Here is a 21,654-nt window from a genome sequence, read left to right as displayed (position 1 = left end):
TGATTAATTGACCCTTATTCGAGTTATGCCACTATCGTGCTTCCCGCCTCGCAAGCGATATTTTCAATCGTGCCGGTATAGGTGGTATTCCGCCGCTTTGGATTTCAGTATGGATTTACTTCAGTCTTTCAGCGAGATATCGCACCGACATCAGGACTGTCTAGCATAGGTTCAAGCCAGGGGTCTGTACAACCTGAGATAATACTAACGATTGCGATGAGCAGGCCATAATAATAGAATAAATAAGTCTCCTCTTCCAAGTGAAATAGTATAGGTAATATTATTATTGTTATTTTCGGAAGTATTTTGTGCCTGCGATTACTAGAAGCCCTATAAGTAAGAATGTATATTCCAACGGTTCTTAAACTTTACTAACCTGCGGTGAACCCTCACGCTAATCTGCAAACCTTCAGCGAATCCCAAATTTCAAACCGAATTATAACCTAATTATAATCCTCGACACTAATGACACACGCGAATTTGCATATTGAATACACGTCGACTCAATAATGAAACATTTATTACGCCCAAAACAATAAGCTATCCTCCGTTTGCATTTGATGCCGCGATTCCACCATGATCAAAATTCGCAATCGCAGTCTTTCAGATTGCCGATGGCGGGTCTTCGAGAAGGAATTTGCAAAAATCTGAAATTGAAGATGCAATCGCATTTAGTATCACAGACATCGTTCAATTCTACCTGGGCGTCTGCCGCCGTTGCTTGATATCGCCTGTATATGAGTATGTTTATGCATGTATGTATAGTTGTGTACTCACCAGAGTATTGGAGGATTCCATTCGCATCCTCTCGGCCTTGCATCATCATGGATACTTCAGTAGCTGTCAACTTTTCACCTACCAAGAAGGGTCGTGTATGAAAGCGCGAAACTCCTTAACATTTGTCTTTCACTTAACAAAGGCGCTTGGTTATGTCTCTCACAACAAGAGCAATGTGTATCTCAAACAGGACTTGGATGGAAGTGGAATTCTCTGTCACGAAGCGCGGAAATGCGACAGGGATATAGACCATGGCAGTAAAATCCATAATTTCGCTTGAAATTGTAATCGATTGATTGGCAAGATGTTAAGCGTGTAAGGGTATTTGGTCGCTAACAGATTTCGGTAAGTTCATCTACATTACACATGGGATCCGAGATGCACACGGTAAAGCTAATATTCCAGTGGCGAATTTTTAACATCCTTACCAAGCGTGGTCAAGACATGTCTGATCTCGGCTCCCATCACGGTTCCGTCTCCGTCCTTATCGAAAACGCGAAGGCCCTCCATAAAATCCTCGTAGGTGCCCTTAGTCGCTTCAGCGATTATTTTGGAGAAAATCGGCATGAATTCTTCTGGAGCGAGCTTATGACTTTTCATATCTAAATTGCAATCAAGCGCATATCATTATGTTGCCTCAATGATATAACCGAGGAACTGCAGCGGCAAGCAATGTAGTACACGGTATCCCAGAATTATATGAAAGGATCGGGAATATGCACGACAGGTTTTCCAAAATTTTATTGTAACATGATGATATTGATGATGCATATGTCCTTTATAGCTCTTTAATTATGCAAGCTACTGGTATAAAAGACGATACCGACGGAAAACTGCATCATTAAAATATTGCATTAGAAGAGCATTTTATCCCGCTGTTGTCTGCGTAATATAATTAAGACACCTGAAGCATGAAATAAATGACAGACCAAACCCGGCAATAACATGAATACTTGCATGTATGAAGCTCGAGTGCTTACATTAATATTGCGTCAGTTGTTCAACGCATGATTTCGCAACTTGTACACTGTAAATTTTGAAGTGTTGCTCAACCCGGAAAATTGAACACGAAACGTGATCCAAAAATTGAACGCCTAGAAGTGTTGCGAAGTGTTTAAATTAAAAGTGTTTACCTAAAAAGTGTTCAGCCTCAAAGTGGCTGGTTGACTAGTCACCGGAACGCAGGGCTCAAAATAAAATCAGATTTTATTGATTCATGAATAGATGACGCTTATAATACCCAACCTGGGTGATTAAATACGTGCAAATATTGAAATTTCCAATAGCTGCTGTGACAGGGTTTCATAAATTCAGATCAGCAGTTGAAACCGTTTCCGGAATAGTCCATGAAATCACGAACATCACAAATAATCAAGAGCAAACTCACTACAAATATTATGCAACTCGCTCAATCATGAAAATGAATGCATAGGGAATTAGGGATAGTGAGAACAAAATATCATTTAGTATCTTTAACTTTCGTGACAATGGCATGGAATCAAATTCATTGGTTACGTCCGTTAACGGAAAACATGATCAACACAAATCATTAAAACTTATTTAAAACTGATCAAATTATGGCTTGTAAATTTCTAATTTTATTGTAAATAAACAAACTATGAATGTATCAGTTTCAAAGTATTTTTCTACTCTTAATGAAATTGGGCCTGCTAACCAGGCATCAAAAATATTCTAGGGCTTGCATTACAAGTATTTATATCAGGTTAATGCCAATCACTTTTGTTTAAATAACAAAGAAATCGTTTCTTTGAGTCCATACAAATTTTGCAGATTTACAGAAAATATTTTGTTGTTATTTACCAGTCTGCTGCAAAATATGAAATCTGGAAGTCATTAGGGCACTGGTTCTTGAACATTTTTGGACACGCCCCGTTATGAAAGCAAGAAAATTTCACACACCCCTTATCGTCGTATCATGAAATTAAAAAACGCAACCAGAACGCTAGAAATCCCAACTGATGGTTGGATGGCAGTGACGGTAATAGTTGTTGATGAGAGAATATTCAAATATTAAATTCTGACCATACACAGAGAAATAAGTAGAAGCTGCCATGTGCGAAAAAGATTTTAGTTGACAGCGGCTTCACGCCCCTTCAGATGCTTTCTCCTGTTTGAGAACCACTCCTTCAGGGTATGACAATCCAATGCATAGTAGCTCAAAACGTCAACAATGTTTCTGAATACTCCATTTTCACTGAAGCAGTTTTATATTCTTGGCATCAGCTGCGATCCAGGATCTGTCAATCTCTGATTCGTGGCGTGCCATGGTGTTTGCTTCTTTTTACTGGTCGACTCCAAGTTGCGCTCCTTGAAAATGTGATTAAATTCCAAAGTTTTGAATATGTCAATGAAAATTCTAAATTTTATGCAGAAATAAATATAAATATTTCACACATGCAGGTTACACAAGCGCAGGAAAGGCGCTCGGGTAGATGTGAAATCCTATCACTGAGAAGGACTAAAATTCGCATAACGACTAATAAAAATATCTTGAATTAGGTCTGCGTTTTCTTCAATTCGGTCATTTTGACATTTACATTGACATTCAGACGCACAGGCAACAGTGAGAATGCAGAACTGTAACTCCAGAACGTCTATGTACGTCTACGAACGGTCTATGTAAATTTGTATGGTCCACAAAACAGAAAGATTACGATACCTGTTTCAATAAGACATGCGCTTGGGTCTTGGATTATATTAGCTTGTCTCTCAATTTGGCTTGGAGAAGAAGACAGTTGACTTCATCAACCTCGTTTTGCTGAAAATGTAATTGATTGCAAACAGGATCCAAAAATAAATATAGTAGAATCGTTATTCCTATGGGTTTGGATTTCCATTACAATAATTGACATACGGTAGGCTTTACATATAACTTCGATTCTAAGATTTTATAGCTGCTTTGAATTGAGACGAGAAAATATACCAGACAAAGGACACATTGATTGTCTTTAGTACAAAAAACTTTGTGATATCTTATCGAAGGTGTTGAATACTTTTCCTTCATTGCAGTAATTGTAATTGTTCTCAATCTTTCAAAATCCTTCCTTCCTGATTAAATTTAATTAACGAAATTATTTGGAATTAGCACGACATGGGAAATGATCTCAATTTGATGTTCCAAGTATAGTTCAGTAAGCAGTAGTTTAAATGCAAGTTACCCCAGCTCTTTACATTCAAGAGCACCTCTGTTCAATGTACACGGATCAAGCCTCTCTTCTGCTTATATCGCATATATAGATAGTTATTGGGAAAATTAGGACTGCAAAAACCAGCACATTACATAATTAATGGTGATATATTAAATGAATAAATAGACTTACATAATCACATGTTTCCATGGGTTCTTGAGGCAAAAGCATTATCGCAAAAGATGACTGCACCGGCACAAAATCCGTCACTATCAACATTGTCCGTTAGCACAGGCACGGTAGAACCGGGGGTCTTTTCGAAGAGTCGACACCAGTTGGATGAGTTTGAAGATCAATTCAAGACTGTTGAAAAGAAAATACTTGTTTCAAAAATTTGGAATACAAGGGAACTATTCAATATTCGAACAGCTTCTTCGAGGTGAAAAACTTCAATATAAAATTGAATAGTATATGCATATTGAAATGAGCCTGAATATTTTCGGCTGAGACTCGTCAGCAACTAGTAGAGAACTCGAAAGAACGTTGTACATCAAAAATCGTATCACAAAATATGACGTCACCAGCATTCAGTATTACGCAGATATCAGACTGGATACATTTGTATATGACAAAAGGGTGTCTTTCATAGAACAAATAATTATTGTAATGGAAAGTTGCATGTGACCTTACCACCAATTTTACTCCAGCACGAGTAGCATACTTTCCTGGATTGTTAATCATTTTAGTGGAATTTTACCAGCAAACATTCATAAAAATAACCGAATGCAGCAGAATCAAATTCATTATCTAAGGATATACCAGTTTACTTACGAAACACCGCGATGCTTACCAGTATTTTTAACAACAAATGCATTTCAAGAAGGTGCCAATTGCAATACATACTACCTGCACATTAGGGCATTTTTTGTATTCTTTCCATCAGCCGCAACCCAGGCTTGATGAGTCCCTGATTCGTGGCGTGCCATGGCGGCTCTTTTTTTTTACTGGTCAAATCCAAATGCTGCTTCTAGAAAATACGATACATACCAAAGGAAAATTGTAAATTTGATGCAGAAGTAGGCTAAATATAAATATTTCACACAGGTAGGTTACAGAAGCGCAGGAGAGGTGCTCAGCCCCCCAGGTTGAGAACCACTGACCTAGCCCATTATAGTTTAGTAAGCAATAGTTAAAGTACAAGTTACACGAGCTCATTACATTCAACTACATCTCTGTTCAGTGTTCAGTGTACACAGTTCAGGGTACACTGTACAGTATACACAGATGAAGCCTTTTTCAGCTCATATCGAATAGCCCGTAAGCTACTCTGCGAGATAGTTCGTAAGAAAAGTAGGACTGCAAAAACCAGCAGATTACATAATCAATGGTGATATATAAAATGAATAAATAGGCTTACATAATCACATGTATCCATGGGTTCTTGAGACAAAGGTCTGTATCACATAAGATGACTGTGCCGGCACAAAACCCGTTACGAATGACTCCTCACGTCACTGTCAACATTGTCTGATAGCGCAGGCACGGTAGACCCAGGGGGCTCTTTTCAAAGAGTGGACATCAGTTGAACGAATTTGAGGATCAATCCAAGACTATTGAAAAGAAATATTTGTTGTCAAAATTCGCGATACAAATGAACTGATCAGTAATCACGCAGATATCATACTGGATACAGTTGTTTTTTTTTTTCTGCAAAAAGTTGTGCGTGACAGAAGGGTGTCTTTCATAGAATAATTAAGTAATGGAATGGAAAGTTGCACATGACGTTACCACCAATTTTACTCTGGCACAGTTAGTATACTTCCTGGATTGTTAACAATTTTTGTGAAATTTTATCAGCAAACATTCATAAAAATCTTTATCACAAAGATAACCGATTGCAACAGAATCAAATTCATTCTCTAAGGATATACCAGTTCACTTACAAAACACCGTGATGCTTACCAGTATTCCATACAGCAAATGCATTTCAAAAAGGTGCCAAGTTCAATACATACTACCTGCAAAATAGAGTTTAGTTTAGTTACCGTGTCACAAAAAACTCAGAAAAGTCAAATTTGGGGATTGGGCGAAACAAATACTACCCCTTGTGATCCATGGTTTGTTGAAAAGATTGTTTGTTGGCTGTGCTATTATTGGGGCGATGTTTTGGACCTAAAAAGGTTAGATTTTGACTAAAAAATTCAAATTCACACATATTTTGATGATGAAAAACTTAATTTTGACCCCATGTACTTAAATTAGGTGTTCCTCACATAGTGTTAGAACTGTATTACCGGAATTTATCTTTATTTCTGGCTGGAGCTGTCAGTTCTTCCGAAGTAATTTGACCTAAAAAAATCTTTTAGCATGAAAATTGACAAATTTTTACATGAAAAATAACTTATTTTATCGAAATCTGGACCCATGAATAATTGTAGTATTAGTTACATCTCGTATTATGGTAAAAATAATTAAAAATTTGTTGTAGTACAACGAAAGATACTTTCCTACATTTTCGGGTAGAAAGTGTCTGTCCTAACTAAGTAGCTTGGCAAGAATGAAGAAAGAACGTTCACCAGCTGCAGTTGTTGGCCGGCAACACTGAAGTTGTGCGTACACTGCACTCTCTCTCTAATTATGACAAAGTTGTCTACATCCCAATTTTTCATCACACGGTTTCTAATAGAAGAACCAATGCCCACGCAGTCTTGCTTCAGTTAGGATAGTGCAATAGGCTACGTTGAGTATTTGTTTCATTTGACAGTTTAAGATTCACAATGAGCAGACGATGGTCCGTCTACAACGGTAGGACTATAAAGTAGGCTACAAGATGTAAATTGTAAAATGATAAGTTCACCGACAGTGCAATCATCTATGATACAAACGAAATGCAAGTTGCCAACAAAATTTTGATTTTGTAAAGAATTTTGGCAATTTTTGACCTAACAGTACAATTTTGACAAAATTTTGACCTATTTTGACATGTCAAAAAAAATCGCTTCAGTTAACACCTTACCACTTGGAATAAACAGTACAGTGTAAAATGTGTTGCAGTTGAAAAACAATGAAAACCGTTGCATGACTGTCATACCGGCATTCAATTGCTGACGTTGCAGTACTTGTCCACAATGGACCACAATATCGCCTACATAGGGATATTTCAGTGTGGATAGAGAGAACATTCCTTTATCCATATGTCAAAAAAGTTACTTCTATAGCAGCTTCCCATCAGTACCGTAGTACTGGACCTGGTCGCAGCCTGGTATATTATCAGATTCGAAGCTCGATCATCCAGCAATAAGATCAGACGAATCATATACTACAAAAGATCTAACGAACATTCATATGAATAAGGGATATCAGTAGCCTACTAAAACATCTAAAACAAACGACCTTACTGCAATGTCAAAACGAGTTAATTTTATGACTATCCTCACATTACATATATCCAATAACATTTACCGCATTTCCATACCTTACAGTACATGGATGTTATGATCCTTTACGCCATCAGGTAGCAGAAACTGCTTCAATATATCCATTTCGCCAAGTTTTTTTCGTGTACCCTACTCTCTGCCTGAAGCCTGACGAACCACCAATTCAAATCCAAACTGAAATCGAGCGCGCTCTACCGTAACGAAGGTGGTGACCCCTCTGCGTCACAGGGAAATATGTATATTGAAATATTACCCTTTAACTTAGTGTTGGGTCAAGTGAGTAATATTATTTTACATATACCATGATTTAATGTGATCTCCAAACGTACCAATAGTTTATGAATACGAAATTGATGATAAATTACTAAGTATAAATTTTCTTGAAAATAAGCCGCAGTGGTGAAGTGTTACATGTAAACGGAGAAATACGCAGAAGCGTTGCGACGATAATGGCCCAATGCGTTTATATGTCCAAAAAGTGTGTCTGTACGCAGAAAAAAGTGTTATGAAGTGTTCAATACGACCTTGCGGATTTACAGTGTATGATGGATTACATGGGACTTTAGGCTATCACATAAATTAAATAGAGATTACCTTCAGCTGGAGGATTTCCAAGAAACTTGAGAACGTCCTCGTTGGTTGGACATTCCCCTAGCGCTCGAACTACATCCCCCACTTGACATAAGTGAATTTTCTTATCTCCATCCTTGCTGTAAAGCTCAATCGCCTCGTTGATATCTGATAAATAAGATGTTCTTCCTAAGATGTAGTAACTCTCACCAACAGCCCCTCAATCGAAAAACACCAGGCACTGGACACATTTGTTACTTATACAGACTTGCAATACAGACAGGCTATTCTATATGATGGATATTTGTGAGCATCGTACTCTATGGTGAAGTAAAGCTTTCTTTAGTATCGTAATCGAATATAAAGCAGTCCTACCTTCAACTTGTCTCTCGCTGAAATCCGCCTGACAAGCAGAAATAAAAATAAATAGGACGCAGAAATCGCGATAATATAGTTCATACAGATCGTACTCACCATGTTTTCTATTTGTTGGTACGCGAATGAAGTGATACTCGGTTCAATACAATTCTTATATATGTTTCGCTTTGCGTCGTACAGCAGCTGGTATGGAGTGGTGGTCAGAAACACCATCATTTAATTGGTATAGGTGTTAATTTGTTTTCAATTTTCACTTTGCTCTTGCTAATATATCAACGACCCGGTTCGCAACGTCTCCGAATGGCGTTACATAAATCCGGATTGACTGCCTGCATATATTTACTGTAAGTTTTACGATGGTGAAGCTCTTTTCTAATAATTCCGATTATTAGAACCCGTTTCTTTTCATTTCCACATGTGTATGATTCGTGATGTCTTCTAATCTACGATTATCACAACTATCTGCACTCTGGGTTTTCCACAAACTAAAGTCATCATATACACTTTGTCATTACACCCGAAAATAGCTGCAAACACAAGCGAACAATTCTAGCCATTTATTGTACAATTTTGCAGGAATCCGTAGTTGATTCTATTATCAAATTCCATGGAAAACTGAAAAATTTCAGCGGGAAGTAGCGACAGCGAAATTCCTTCTCTGATATACGTCAATAACTTTCTAAAATGCTGCTTTCGGTGCTTCCAGAAGGAATTTGCAGAAATCTGAAATATATATTCTAGTGCAAATAGAACTGCAAGCCGTTGCCATGTTACGGTACGACGGGATCATTTGAAAACAATGCCGTGGCGACATGGAACGTACTGCGTAATATGTACGGTCAGCGAAGGACGATGTAATGATAGGGATGGTGTGATCCTCTGAAAGGTTCAGGTTCGTGTGAACTCGAACATTTTTGAAAGGTTCTGTGTGAACGCTAACGTGAACCTCATGACGTCATGTGACGTCATATTGCTAATTCCAATCCTATCTTTCAATAAAGTGACAGCCTATATTAATGTGACACAGTGCGTACACTGTACACGATACCTAGCGACGACTCGGGTCACATAATGCCACAATGCTGAAGTACATATTGGCGTTTTAAACGTCGCAAAATGTATCAACTGAGGCAATCAAAGGATATAATAATCCCATAAAATCAATATCTTCCGTCGCTTAGTCAACAATTTCGACGAGGAGTTTACCAAGGAATATAAGCTTCCGCTTTAACTGTCTAGGCCAGACCGGACAATTTATTCAGCGTCTGAGTATTGCTACATTGACATTGAGAAGTGTGTAAAACGGGTTTCTATACTTGCTGCGGATATTACCCCATTAGCAAGTTATACAGCAGTATAGCCAACACCTCAATCGAACGGATTGGGTTTTGATGATAAAGTAAAAATATGAAGTCAAGACTGACCCCATACTCCTGCTAGATTTTTTACGTCAGAAAACGATATCAATCTTATTGATTGGTTGAATAATGAATAAGCATCATTCGCTCACTATGCATTTCGCTCGTGATATTGTGTGATTGCGGCTTAAGCTCACAGCAGAGAGTCACTAAATATTCACAAACGATAAGCTGGATATTTCAAGCAAACTTTTGTAACAAAGCAAGTAAAACATTTGAGATTGTCAAGGTGCATGCTCGTTTAGTGTTGATTTTTTATACTGCCAGCGGCATGCATAGAGTGGCCCGTAATTGAAATGCAATAAATTTGAACGAAAGATGTTAAAATGAAGTGAAAATTGTAATATATGAAAAAGGTTCACAGTGCAGAACCTACCAAGGTTCTGTTGTGAACGCGAACCTCTAAATTTCCGAGGTTCACTCACAGAACGCGAACGTGAACCTCACGTTCACACCATCCCTATGAACCATATAACAGTGGCTTGTTGCAGCGATTTCACGAACTGAAGACGGAAGGATTATCAATAGGACTGTATTTAAAATGTCAAGGCATGTGAAACACTGATGTATAAAACATGAACCTTGTTTAAAACAGTTTTTTTTATTGTTTTGTTTTAGACATCACCAGTAGACCAACTACACAGACAATATACATATAGAAAACAACATTTACAATTACTATTATCATACAACATGTAGTTTAGTTCCGAAGTGGTATCATGTATAGTATATACTGAAAACGTCGGAATGTCGCAGATGAAAGTGTCTGATTTTAGAGCGAGAGCTCCATCAATAGCTAGTTGGCGGACGTTTGACAATAGTTCAGTCAAAATCACGGAACTATTTCCTCACTCATTTGGATGCTATGTTACCTGCAGAAACTATGATGCCACTCGAATCTTCTTGGCCTTGCATGATTTCCGAAACTTGAGCCGCAGTAAGTTTCTCCGCTGAATCACGAACAGATGGTTATGGATTGAAACTAATGGGAATGCCAATTTCCAGACGTAGCCAGTAACGACGTACCTCTACGTTTTACGTTCTGTGGGTTAAGAAGTAGGTTTTGTCTATCTGCCCTACTCATGAAGTCGTGATGAATGTGAATTACTTCTACGTTATGAGTTTTTGAGGACAAACTACTTACTTTGTGCAATTTAGATTTTTCAAGTAGAAGGTGGCGTCTGGACAAATAAGTATCACTTTTGCGAGTGGTCGCACGAGAGCCATGCGAGGTAGCACCTGTATCGTTAGAATATGATGGCATTCTAACAATTGCACCTATTTGCGGAGTGATTAGTGGATTCTCGCAATTTTAAAAGTTATCACCGGCAATTGATCAATAAAAGTCTGCAAAACAATATCCCAATCTATTTCTTGAAACTACTTCGAGTAATTTCCAGAACTCGATTACTCTACTACAAGTAGTTTTGACATACATGGAAAAGCGCTACTTCTACTGTTTGAATTGAATATAAATTTACGGCATTAAATATAAATGAGTATCATCTATACGAATAGCCTGACCACCTGCGCAAATTTCTCTATAAAAATTGACAAAAGTTATACCGAGAGTTGTCAAGACGTGTCTTATTTCTGCCCCCATCACGGTACCGTTCCCGTCCTTATCAAATACTCTCATTCCTTCCATGAAGTCTTCGAAAGTTCCTTTCTGGGCTTCGTTCTGGATCTTTGCAAATACTGGCAAGAATTCTTCGCAAGTCATCTTCTTGCTGGCCATATCTGCGATGATCGTATCACGATGATGGTCAACCGGTAGAGGTTTATGGCCGTCTGCACTTTGAAAGGGTCGTGACCGTGGAATATGTTCGTGCTATATGGTCGAAATACCCTTGTGGAAGAGTCAGTGTATCGCTGTTTCCGATTATGACCACGGAGATAACACTTATTTACCTATGTATACATTATACAATCATGCTTGGGTGCCAATTACAAAATAGAGATGCACTGAATCTTTATATTAAGCGTCGAAAAGTTGCCCGAAGACCGGATAGGATGCGCACTATATAGTAAAATGTGAGTAGTTGTTTTCGCGGATATCAAGATCCCGTGGCTCCATGGCTTTTGTAGTAAGGCATCACTTCTCCGCGGTATATTTAATTGCTATTTTCAATGCCATGCCAAGGCCTAATTATGGGATTATCCATTGATGAAGAACGAATATTGCCGGAACCGACATGATTCAGAATTCGCCATCAAACGCAACCGATACATTTCCAACACATGCTAGAGTTCTAGTTCGCAAAGCGTGCGCCAGCGTCCCCTTGGCACAAACTGGGCGATTGGGGACACTGAGAGTAAAATGGTTCGTTATGTAGTCTTACAAGGCGCTTTTCATCTGAAATCGTCACCAACGAGCCAAGAGATGTTGATTGTTATGCTGCAATAGGTTTTCCAGCCAACCAATCTATCGAGAAACAGAATAATGAACCAGCAGTGAGGTATATTCAGTGGAATTCCTGAACACGCATTAAAATGCCCATGCGGCGAGGATAATGAGGTTTTAAGTGCTTACGACATCACAACCGCAACTACGAAGTACGATGGCTTTGTAACGTAAATTAGCTTGAACTATTCTATTCCATGTTTGGATTTGTTCTGAATCTAGTTCTAGCGACAAAACGTGTCGTGTATCGGACTGGCTATAAATTGGATTAAACTAAAAAGACCGTGCGCACCAGCGCAGGTTGCATGTAAAATAAATCGATTTTAGTTTGGGTTAGGGCTACAAGAGCTACACTCACTGTAGATAACTAACCGTAGGACACAGACGTATTTGTAACGTCACAGAGCTGTGGGCTTCTTGACCTTTGCTCATATCAATATAACTAGTGCAGTGGATTTGAACCATTACACCAGTGTTGGGATCAAGTCACTACCTTCGAGTCACGAGTCAATCGATTTTCGAAAGTGACTCGAGTCAAGTTAAGTCACTCGTATTTTGGATGTGACTCGAGTCAAGTCAAGTCAAGTCAAGTCGAGTCACGAGTCAAGTCACAATTCGAGTCAAATTGAATTTTCGAAGTATCAGTGACGATTCAAAGTCATTACATTGCACTAGCTGTGTGAAAGACAGAATAATTTGTTATTTATCTTGCATCAAATAACTAATATAAAGTTTAATATGCATGCAAGAAGGCGCCTATCATGCACACGTAGAACCGCAAATAAAATACGCGTCTAACTTTATAGCTATGCTACAGTCTGTTATTATATAAGCCAATACGAATACGAAGCCTCGAGAAGTTGTAACAAATTGATATGGACTTGAATCATACAGGAGGGTTGGTAAAGGTGATCACTCCGCAATGTTACCACTGAGCCGTCTAAAACATGGAGACAAACATAGATACGTTGTTGTTGTATTCTTGTTGTTGTTCTACTACTACTACTACTACTACTACTACTACTACTACTACTACTACTACTACTACGACAACGTAACCTGTGATCATTTCGTTTAGTTGCGATGCAATAATGGAGGATCATTCAAACGTACATTCAGTGAATGCCTGGTTAATCTCACAAGCGAGAAGCCTCACACAGGCGTATCACGAACAATACGAACATGCACAAAATGCAGTGATTTGATTGTTACCGTTTACTCGATGACTTGAAATTGACTCGCAAATTTTGCTCCGAGTCACGAGTCAATCCGCATTTTTGAGGCACCGAGTCAAGTCAAGTCAAGTCATTTTTGCAAAGTGACTCGAGTCAAGTCAAGTCATACGAAAAAGTTGACTCGAGTCAAGTCATGACTCGAGTCATCCCAACACTGCATTACACTAAAATAAATCACATTAAACATGTAATACTACTGCAATAAATGAACTGTTCAGATCAACTGCGAACCCCGGATATTTGTTTGAGCCCCGGTTAATAACCATTGGAATAGCATTTGTGGCTTACGGAATCACACGTCGCATCGATCGTTTCGCTACGCTATTGCCGCCGAATAATATGACAGATACAGATAGAAGATGCCCAACTCAATCATCCAAAAGAAGTCGTCAAATCGGTACGGATTTGGTGTTGGTGGGCATTTAAAGGTCTAACGTAACCGTTAATCGCCACCCAACGCAGGTACATTGGTACAATCACTAAGGCTGACAAGATGTAAATATACGCAGATGAATAAGAAATACAAACCAAAGAATAGACAGATAAATAAATGAATACTAAGGGGGAACAAAGCACAACGATATGTAGTAGGCTATTGCAATTGGTAACTTACGAAAATACCAATTATAGTAAATAATTAGCCTATCTGATATTGCGGTTGTCCGTAATGGTATTTTATCTACCTTCTTTGGAAGGGCTTCCGAGGAATTTAACAATATCTTCGTTGGTCGGGCACTCTCCTAGAGCCCGTACAATATCTCCGATTTGGCACAAGTGTACTTTGTTGTCTCCGTCTTTACTGAGAAGTTCAAACGCTTCTTTGATTTCTGTGAAACGTTTTTCATCAAGCAAAATTAGTAAGGATGGTTGGGCAGAGAATAGCGACCCTTGCGCGTGGCAGCCTCATTGAAATATGGACGATTCATACGACCAGAATTCCACCACTACACCGCTTTCCCATTCCTACAAAAGTACTGTCGGCAATTTGTGATTATGTGATTGCATGCCCTCCGTGCAACCCAAAGTCAATTGTTGACAAAGTGCAAGCGTTGATTTAATAATGACGTCACATATTAGAACACGCGCTAGATTTCTAGTTCGCGCCACTGGACTCAACGTTTTCGTTCACAGTAAAGTTATCAGTGCGACCATTGTGGACAAATGCATACTTGCTAACTGCAGTCCAATCCGCGCAATTCGGACACCAGATAACGCGGACAGCCGATTTATTCGACCAATATAGCCTACTCGGGAACGGAACAAAAGCAAAAATTCCACGTAAAACTCCGCTGAATTCTGACACAGATTCGAAATTCGTTAGGTTATGTCACAACGTCACAGTACTTCGTTTGTTTCAACACGTGAAGACTGATAACGGTGAAAGAATGACGATCCATTCAGTAACAATAACAATCGACAATAAACTCATATGAGTCGCTTTTACTTTGGTACAATTGCGTTCATCTGGTAGAACAGAATCGTACAGAGAAGTCGAGCACAATAACTGAAATTGCTCATTGAAGCAAACGAAGAAAAAAGTCAAGGCGCTTCCTTGTCAGTTTGGCAGTTAGCTGCGTTGGTGCGCATATCAAAAAGTACTATTTTCAACCCACATGTGTGTGTTACATGGTGATAGTATCATTATTTCTTCATTTGTTGAATCGTTTGGTATCGAAATACCGCACAATACAACTAACCTGGACGAACCTGTTATTTTTATGCAATGAGTGCCAATAACTGCACTATAGTGCACCCGCAATTCATTTATTACGGAACATACAGTGTTTTTAAAGCGTTGCCTGCCTCCACGCATGACCAGGAAACGAACAGTCGAATCGGACGCAGTCGTTTCGTCGCTTGATTCTCCCAAAAGTGAGCGGCCAACCAAAGTGTCCGCACCGACCGAGTAGAGTAATTTTACAATGGCATCGGAACAGTACACTGCGTAGAGCGCTATGTGATATGTTATATTGTTGTCTTGTTCTACTCACTTTTGATTGCGTAGACCTGGTATTAGGCGCGGATCACAATCATGAATATCCAACCCATTGCCCAAGTTTCAACTAAATGCATACTTTCAACCACTACAAGAAGACGTACTACTGAAAGCGAACCGTCAATGCATTTCTAATGCGGATATCGCATGTTAAAGTGAAAATATAGGAATATCACCTTCGACCTTTTGTTCCGGAATTTCAGTCTGAAAGAGAAACACCGCTTGAGATCCATAGACTACAATGCCAATTCAAGAGGATATGCATACTCACCATTTTGAAGACTACGCGGAAAGCTATACGAATCAAAGAGTACACACGCTTGTAATGCAGAATTGAACTGCTTCCGCAGAAGCAAGGCTATAAATCGTGAATCATTTGACACCCTCGCACTTTCGCAACCGGAAATGCATTACGTGAACTCAGAATCAACCTTCGTTGTCTCCAAATTGTCTGACACTCCCATCTTATCGTGGAGTCATGATGACATTTCCAGCGATAGTTCACTGCTAGATATAGGGCTTAGTGCGAGTATTTGCGCAATGAGACAGCCGTACCAGACACGTAATTAAAATGAAGTCATCATTAAAATTTGCTTTGTTGACAGCCTCTGTTGTCGTGTGTCGCTTCTTTGCACCGTATTCCTTCTTTGTCCTGTTCTCCCACATTGAATGTGAAATAATGATTCAATATTTTAGTATACAGGGAATGCATGAACGTATAGGTAAATTAGCAAAAGTTGTGAATCTACTCATGCTCAACAAGTGTAGGGCTATTCATAGGAATATTGAGACGCTTAGGAGTACAGAACTTCATAACACATTTGAATAAAATATTCATATTTATTCCCGAAGCTTTTCGGCTGACCCTCGTCAGGGGATATCGTCAGCAATATTGCGAGAATTCTAATAACTATGTTCAACAACAATATATATCGCTAATTATGACGTCACACAGAAAATATACAAAGTTACGAAAACGAGAGAACTGAAGCGTTGGCATGGAGATAGCGAAGCAAAACAAGTTAATGCACGATTTTCAAATGATACACAAATTCTTTCTGTTGGCATAAACTAGGTTTACTCATAGTGATGATGGCGGACTCAAGAACAGACAAATGAAATAAATTGCGACCCTTAGCCAATGCAGAGAACATGTCCTCGTGGTAGTTAGCAGCACATGTATGATTTTCTAGTAAATGTATGCCGACAAAAGATTTTTGACCCATGGCCTGGTTATGTTCTGAACAAGCGGATTGTTATGCTGCGATTTCGAGATATAAGATTTGACAGACGGTGGGATGTGTTCTTTAATACAGTCCTGCAACCGTTTGGAAGTTCTCCCTACGTACCGACAATCGCAGTGGCACTTGAATTCATAAATGACGTTACTTTGTTGTAAAGCCGGGAGAACGTCCTTTCGGGCTGCAAAAAACATTGGTATCGTGGTAAAAACAACATTGGTTTTCACCGCTGGATAACAGCGATAGACTGCCGAAGTTATCTGTTTCTCAAATCGATAGGAAACCGGGCCAATCCAAGGTAGATGAATGTACACATCCCTACTTTCACGAGAGACTTCTTCGGGGGTTTCATTTGGTTTGGTATCATTCCGATGACTTAACTTATTAGTTATTGTCCGCTTGATGACATACTCTTATCTCTTATCTTATCTTATCTCCATGCCAACGCTTCAGTTCTCTCGTTTTCCTAACTTTGTATATTTTCTGTGTGACGTCATAATTAGCGATATATATTGTTGTTGAACATAGTTATTCGAATTCTCGCAATATTGCTGACGATATCCCCTGACGAGGGTCAGCTGAAAAGCTTCGGGAATAAATATGAATATTTTATTCAAATGTGATAGGAATATTGGTAATTATATAGACCGATTTTTCTCAATTTTCTACGCCGCCTTCTGAAATCGTAATCACAGAAGCGATAGCGACCCAAAATTGGGACGTACCTTGGAGTCAGCTTGTATCAAAATACGCCAACATATAGTAATTGTAGTTTACGCTAACAGAGGGAGTTCGTGCATAATCTAAAAACGGTACATTGAGCTCTACTAGCTTCGATTATTCGAATTTTCCTGCACATGACGTCATAATTGGTGATACGATTGTTGATATAAAATGTTCTTTTCAATTCTCTACTCGTTGCTGACAATTACCCCTGACCAGTGTCAGCCGAAAATAGTTGGGTTTATTCAATATGAATATGTTATTCAATAATCCAAGTATTTTATGTAAAACTTATAAGTAGAAGCTGTGGCCAGAGCAACCTCGGTCATCATTCCTATGCGTACCCTTGTGTGTCTATCTGACATCCCGTACTTCTTGAAATCGTGGTTACTCAATATTGATATCCAGAGTCCCAGACTATATATTAGTCGACGGTTGCTTAATTGGACTCGAAATACGCTGGTGCCTCGCATCTAAATGAGCTCGACTTGAAAATTTGATAACAATCGACATACTTCTGGTCAATCATACAGCTGAATGCCAAACGTACCCGAATCGTTTAAGAAAAGCCTATCGATGCACCGCTTTGTGGTGGTAAATTTCAGATGCGTGCAGTAGCACCATTCTGAACATTTTCAATTTCGAATGCATTGCGCCGCGCACGGTCTGAAGCAGTGACGTTCGGTAGGGGAGGCAAGTGAGGCAGTGCCTCAGCTGTCGTCCAAAGAACTAAAAAAAATTGTGCAACCTTCAATGATTATAACGCCAATAATAATCATTGGTATTTTCTATCGATATTCATGAATGACGGAATTTTATACATTTTTACGCCCCAAATCACTGATTTTGCATATTTATTGTTAAAGAATAATTCGTCGCAGTGGAATCAAAGTACCTTATGTCCAGTTTTCAAATTTTGAAGCTCCCTTTTTTAATCTTGAAAAAATAGGCTTTTCGAAATTTTTTGTATTTTTTTCGGTCATATCTTAGCCATGGTTATGTCTGTTTCAGTGTATCAAAGTTAATCGGGGTCAATATATGGCTGAAAGAAGATGAAAACTTCACTCAAAGTTAATTTTCCCAAAATATGTAAAATGGACATAAGATACTTTGTTCCCACTGCGACGATATAGTGCAAGGAACAGAGGGGCAAAGCCTCACCTGCGATAGCGTAATTCATCATAAACTACTCAGAATTTACAATAACTAAAATCTTCCAAAAATATAAATATTTGTAATGTCAGAGCATCAAAACCCTCTCAAAATTGCCAAGTAATGTGAGATTCCGCTTTGTTTCGTACAAAGACAACGCAGAGAAACAATACCCAGATGGGCCACAGATTAACCAGCGTCACAATTATTATTGTTGGCTAACAATCTGTAAATCACAGCGCAGTGAAACAATGGGCCATCGACTTCGCAAACCGATGGCGTAGTACGAATTGAATCGTGTAGCTGCGACGGCCAACATATAGTAGGGTTACCATATGTCAACACTCTTGTGAAATCGTTTAAAAGTGGGGTAATTTGGGAGTCAAGTCAAGTCAAAGGTGTGAAATATTTTGAATCAACACTATAACATTTACAGTAATTATATCAAAATCCGCTGTTTTAAATTTCGGTAAACTAACTGTTATGATTCGAAAAGAGTGTCCTCCTTTCCCGATGCAAAAATATGCAAACCCTAACATATATAGAAATAGCAAATACATTGCTACACTGATAATTAGGGCTGGGCCCAATGATTCGAGTACTCGAATCCGAATCGAGTATTAATTTTAGTGATTCGAGTCGAGTAAAAACGGACCATATTTTTCGAGTACTGGAATTATACGCTCCTCGCCACTGAAAGTTAATTTATCAACGAAAATTTTAGCTTCGATACTATTTTCCACTGTGGAAGCCCTGAAACCTTGATTGGACGTACCGCAGCATACAAAACAGGGTATAAAGTACTAGTACAAAGCTACGAACGCTACTGGAAATACCACATTTCCGAAGTCATGGTCATCCCACAACGTTGTCACAAAGTGCAATGAAATCGGTATGATCGAAAAATTGCTGAGTATGGGTAATGTGATGGATAACAGGCATTATATTCTTTGTGGTGGCATAAAAGCTACTTATTTGGACTTTGACATATTACTTTCTGTTATGACGCCATAATGAGTGATAGTCGAATACTCGACTCGACTCGAAGCATAGTACGTGATTCAGCATCGAATCACTCAGGTACTCGAATTCGGCCAGCCCTACTGATAATAGCTGCTGTATATTTTCCAGCCACACCTACCTTCAATTGTGGATATGCATAATAGCAGCTTCTTACGTAGCCTGCTTGTGACGAGTGCTAATGTGATGAGAAGCAAATCGTCAACTCGTCAACTGAATAATCTACCACGTTGGGTTTGTGTATTGGTAAATCTGACTCTAAAGGGGTCAGTGCCTAACGAACCACGAACCTCACTGCACGTCACTGAGTAAGATACCACTATTTTTATTATTAAAATGGAAAATGGCACATGGTGGGCATTTGACGCTATCACTTTGACGCTTAGCTTATGTCGGTAATGCTGGACATGCGTAAGCTCGTTTGCTGTCTTTTCACTTCTCACTAGGGATGGTGTGAACGTGAGGTTCACGTTCGCGTTCTGTGTGTGAACCTCGGAAATTCAGAGGTTCACGTTCACAACAGAACCTTGATAGGTTCTGCACTGTGAACCTTTTTCATATATATTTTGAATTTTTAATTCATTATGACATCTTCAGTACAAATTTATTGCATTTCAACTGCGGGCCACTCTGTGCATGCCGCTGGCAGCAGAAATAATAAACACAAAACGAATATGCACCTTGACAATCTCAAAAATTTTACTTGCTTTGTTACAAAAGTTTGCTCCAAATATCCTGATTTCCGTTTGTGAATATTTAGCGACTCTCTGCTAAGAGCTCGACTCGCAATCACACAACGTCACGAGCGAAATACACTACATGTAGTCAGCGAATGATGTTTGTGTTTATTGTATCATAAAAAAAACCGTGCGATTGGGGTGTTGGCTACCGCTGTATAACTTATTAATGGGGTAACATCGGTAGCAAGTCTAGAAACCCTGTTTTACACTCTGCTCAAAATCAATGTAGCAATACTCAGAAGCTGAATACATTGTCCGGTCTGGCCCAGACTGTTAAGGCGTAAGCATATATTCCATGGCAAGTCCTCATCGAAATTGTTGGCAAAGCGACGGATAATATTGATTTTATGGAAGTATTATATCATTTGATTGCCTCAATAAGCGACGTTTAAAACGCCAATATGCACTTCAGCATTGTGACATTATGTGGCCCGGGTCTTCGCTAGGTATCGTATACATCAGGGGTTCTCAACTTCCCTCGTATAACGGGCCGCATTTTCACACTAAAAGGCGCCGCGGGCCGCAGAACATCATCACCATGTATTTGTGAACCACTATTAAATTTAGGCTACTGTAGCCTATTTACCAGTCTTATACGGGAATTTAGTACATTTTTATGCATTCTAAAGCATTAATGGAGAGCGTTCGTAAGTTTGCAGTTGCTGTTTTTTGTGAGGATATCTATTTTCAAGTGGCGCAAGTAAATCCCTTCATGGAGCGTACATTCTATTCGTTTCCATGTTGGTATATGTACCCTTCAAACCTTTCCACCAGAGAACCGAACTCGCTGTTTCAATGCGTGAGCGAGCAAGTATAAAATTACGGTGACATTTTCGTTACAGAGGTTATTATCACTTTGAGCTCTCAGTGATATGAGAAGAAGTCAGATTTTCGGGGACATTTGTGAGCAAACCAATCAACTCTTCTTTCCTTCCATGGCTGGAGCCATACACCAGTAGTTACAGAAGCCAGCTTTTTCAAATTTATGTTTTTCACTGGTCCCCTTCCCACGTTTGCCCCGTCAGCATTTCCTCTGGAAATATGTCTACTCTGATAAAACGCACCTGGATAATTTGCTATGCAATGTGTGTGCACTGTGTGCGGTCGATGGATTCGTCCAATGCTAGGCTAAAGTAGTCTATGCGTGGCAACGCACTATGTTTCAAAACATGCGATAAAAGATCGACTGAGATAGCTGTTACTCTTCTGGTGACTGTTGAATCAGACAACTGTAGCCTCGAATTTTATCAGGTGATGTTGGACTTGCTGCTAAATTCCGGAAACAGCGAATATTCGCACAGTACGTTAAAGACTCTTCGGTTTATCGATAATCCAAGCAATTTTGAACAATGCGTCCGTCACGACGTCGGCAATTTAAAAAATGCCTCGAAATATGGATTGCTGGGCTTGAAAC

The 21,654-nt window shown here is 39.1% G+C and overlaps 2 protein-coding genes and 1 long non-coding RNA gene across 3 annotated transcripts; all 3 read right to left on the bottom strand.

Moving 5' to 3' along the window:
* Window positions 1-505: 505 nt before the first annotated feature.
* Window positions 506-8,539, bottom strand: LOC145433903 (myosin light chain 3, skeletal muscle isoform-like). Its single transcript, XM_080311157.1, has 6 exons — window positions 8,408-8,539; window positions 8,309-8,336; window positions 7,958-8,101; window positions 1,206-1,379; window positions 778-855; window positions 506-647 (listed from the first exon to the last, which is right to left on the bottom strand). Exons 1-6 carry the CDS (start codon window positions 8,525-8,527, stop codon window positions 604-606), a joined length of 588 nt encoding a protein of 195 aa, XP_080167283.1. The 5' UTR covers window positions 8,528-8,539; the 3' UTR covers window positions 506-603.
* LOC145433910 (uncharacterized) lies at window positions 2,422-7,906 on the bottom strand. The gene is made up of 7 exons (XR_013913225.1): window positions 7,402-7,906; window positions 5,889-6,275; window positions 5,344-5,536; window positions 4,833-4,950; window positions 4,119-4,289; window positions 3,458-3,556; window positions 2,422-3,105 (listed from the first exon to the last, which is right to left on the bottom strand). It is a non-coding gene; the product is annotated as an uncharacterized LOC145433910 (long non-coding RNA).
* Window positions 8,540-8,853: 314 nt separating the features above from the next.
* On the bottom strand, window positions 8,854-15,765 carry LOC145433906 (myosin light chain 3, skeletal muscle isoform-like). The gene is made up of 6 exons (XM_080311160.1): window positions 15,636-15,765; window positions 15,541-15,568; window positions 14,052-14,195; window positions 11,296-11,469; window positions 10,602-10,679; window positions 8,854-9,034 (listed from the first exon to the last, which is right to left on the bottom strand). The coding sequence occupies exons 1-6, from the start codon at window positions 15,636-15,638 to the stop codon at window positions 8,991-8,993; spliced, it is 471 nt and encodes a 156-aa protein (XP_080167286.1). The 5' UTR covers window positions 15,639-15,765; the 3' UTR covers window positions 8,854-8,990.
* Between the last annotated feature and the right edge of the window lie 5,889 nt (window positions 15,766-21,654).

The sequence above is a fragment of the Botryllus schlosseri genome, chromosome 2, assembly GCF_051294905.1.
Source record: "Botryllus schlosseri isolate E-star chromosome 2, Bs_hap1, whole genome shotgun sequence".
In the NCBI taxonomy this organism is placed as follows: Eukaryota; Metazoa; Chordata; class Ascidiacea; order Stolidobranchia; family Styelidae; genus Botryllus; species Botryllus schlosseri.
This window is presented reverse-complemented; position numbering and strand designations above follow the sequence as displayed.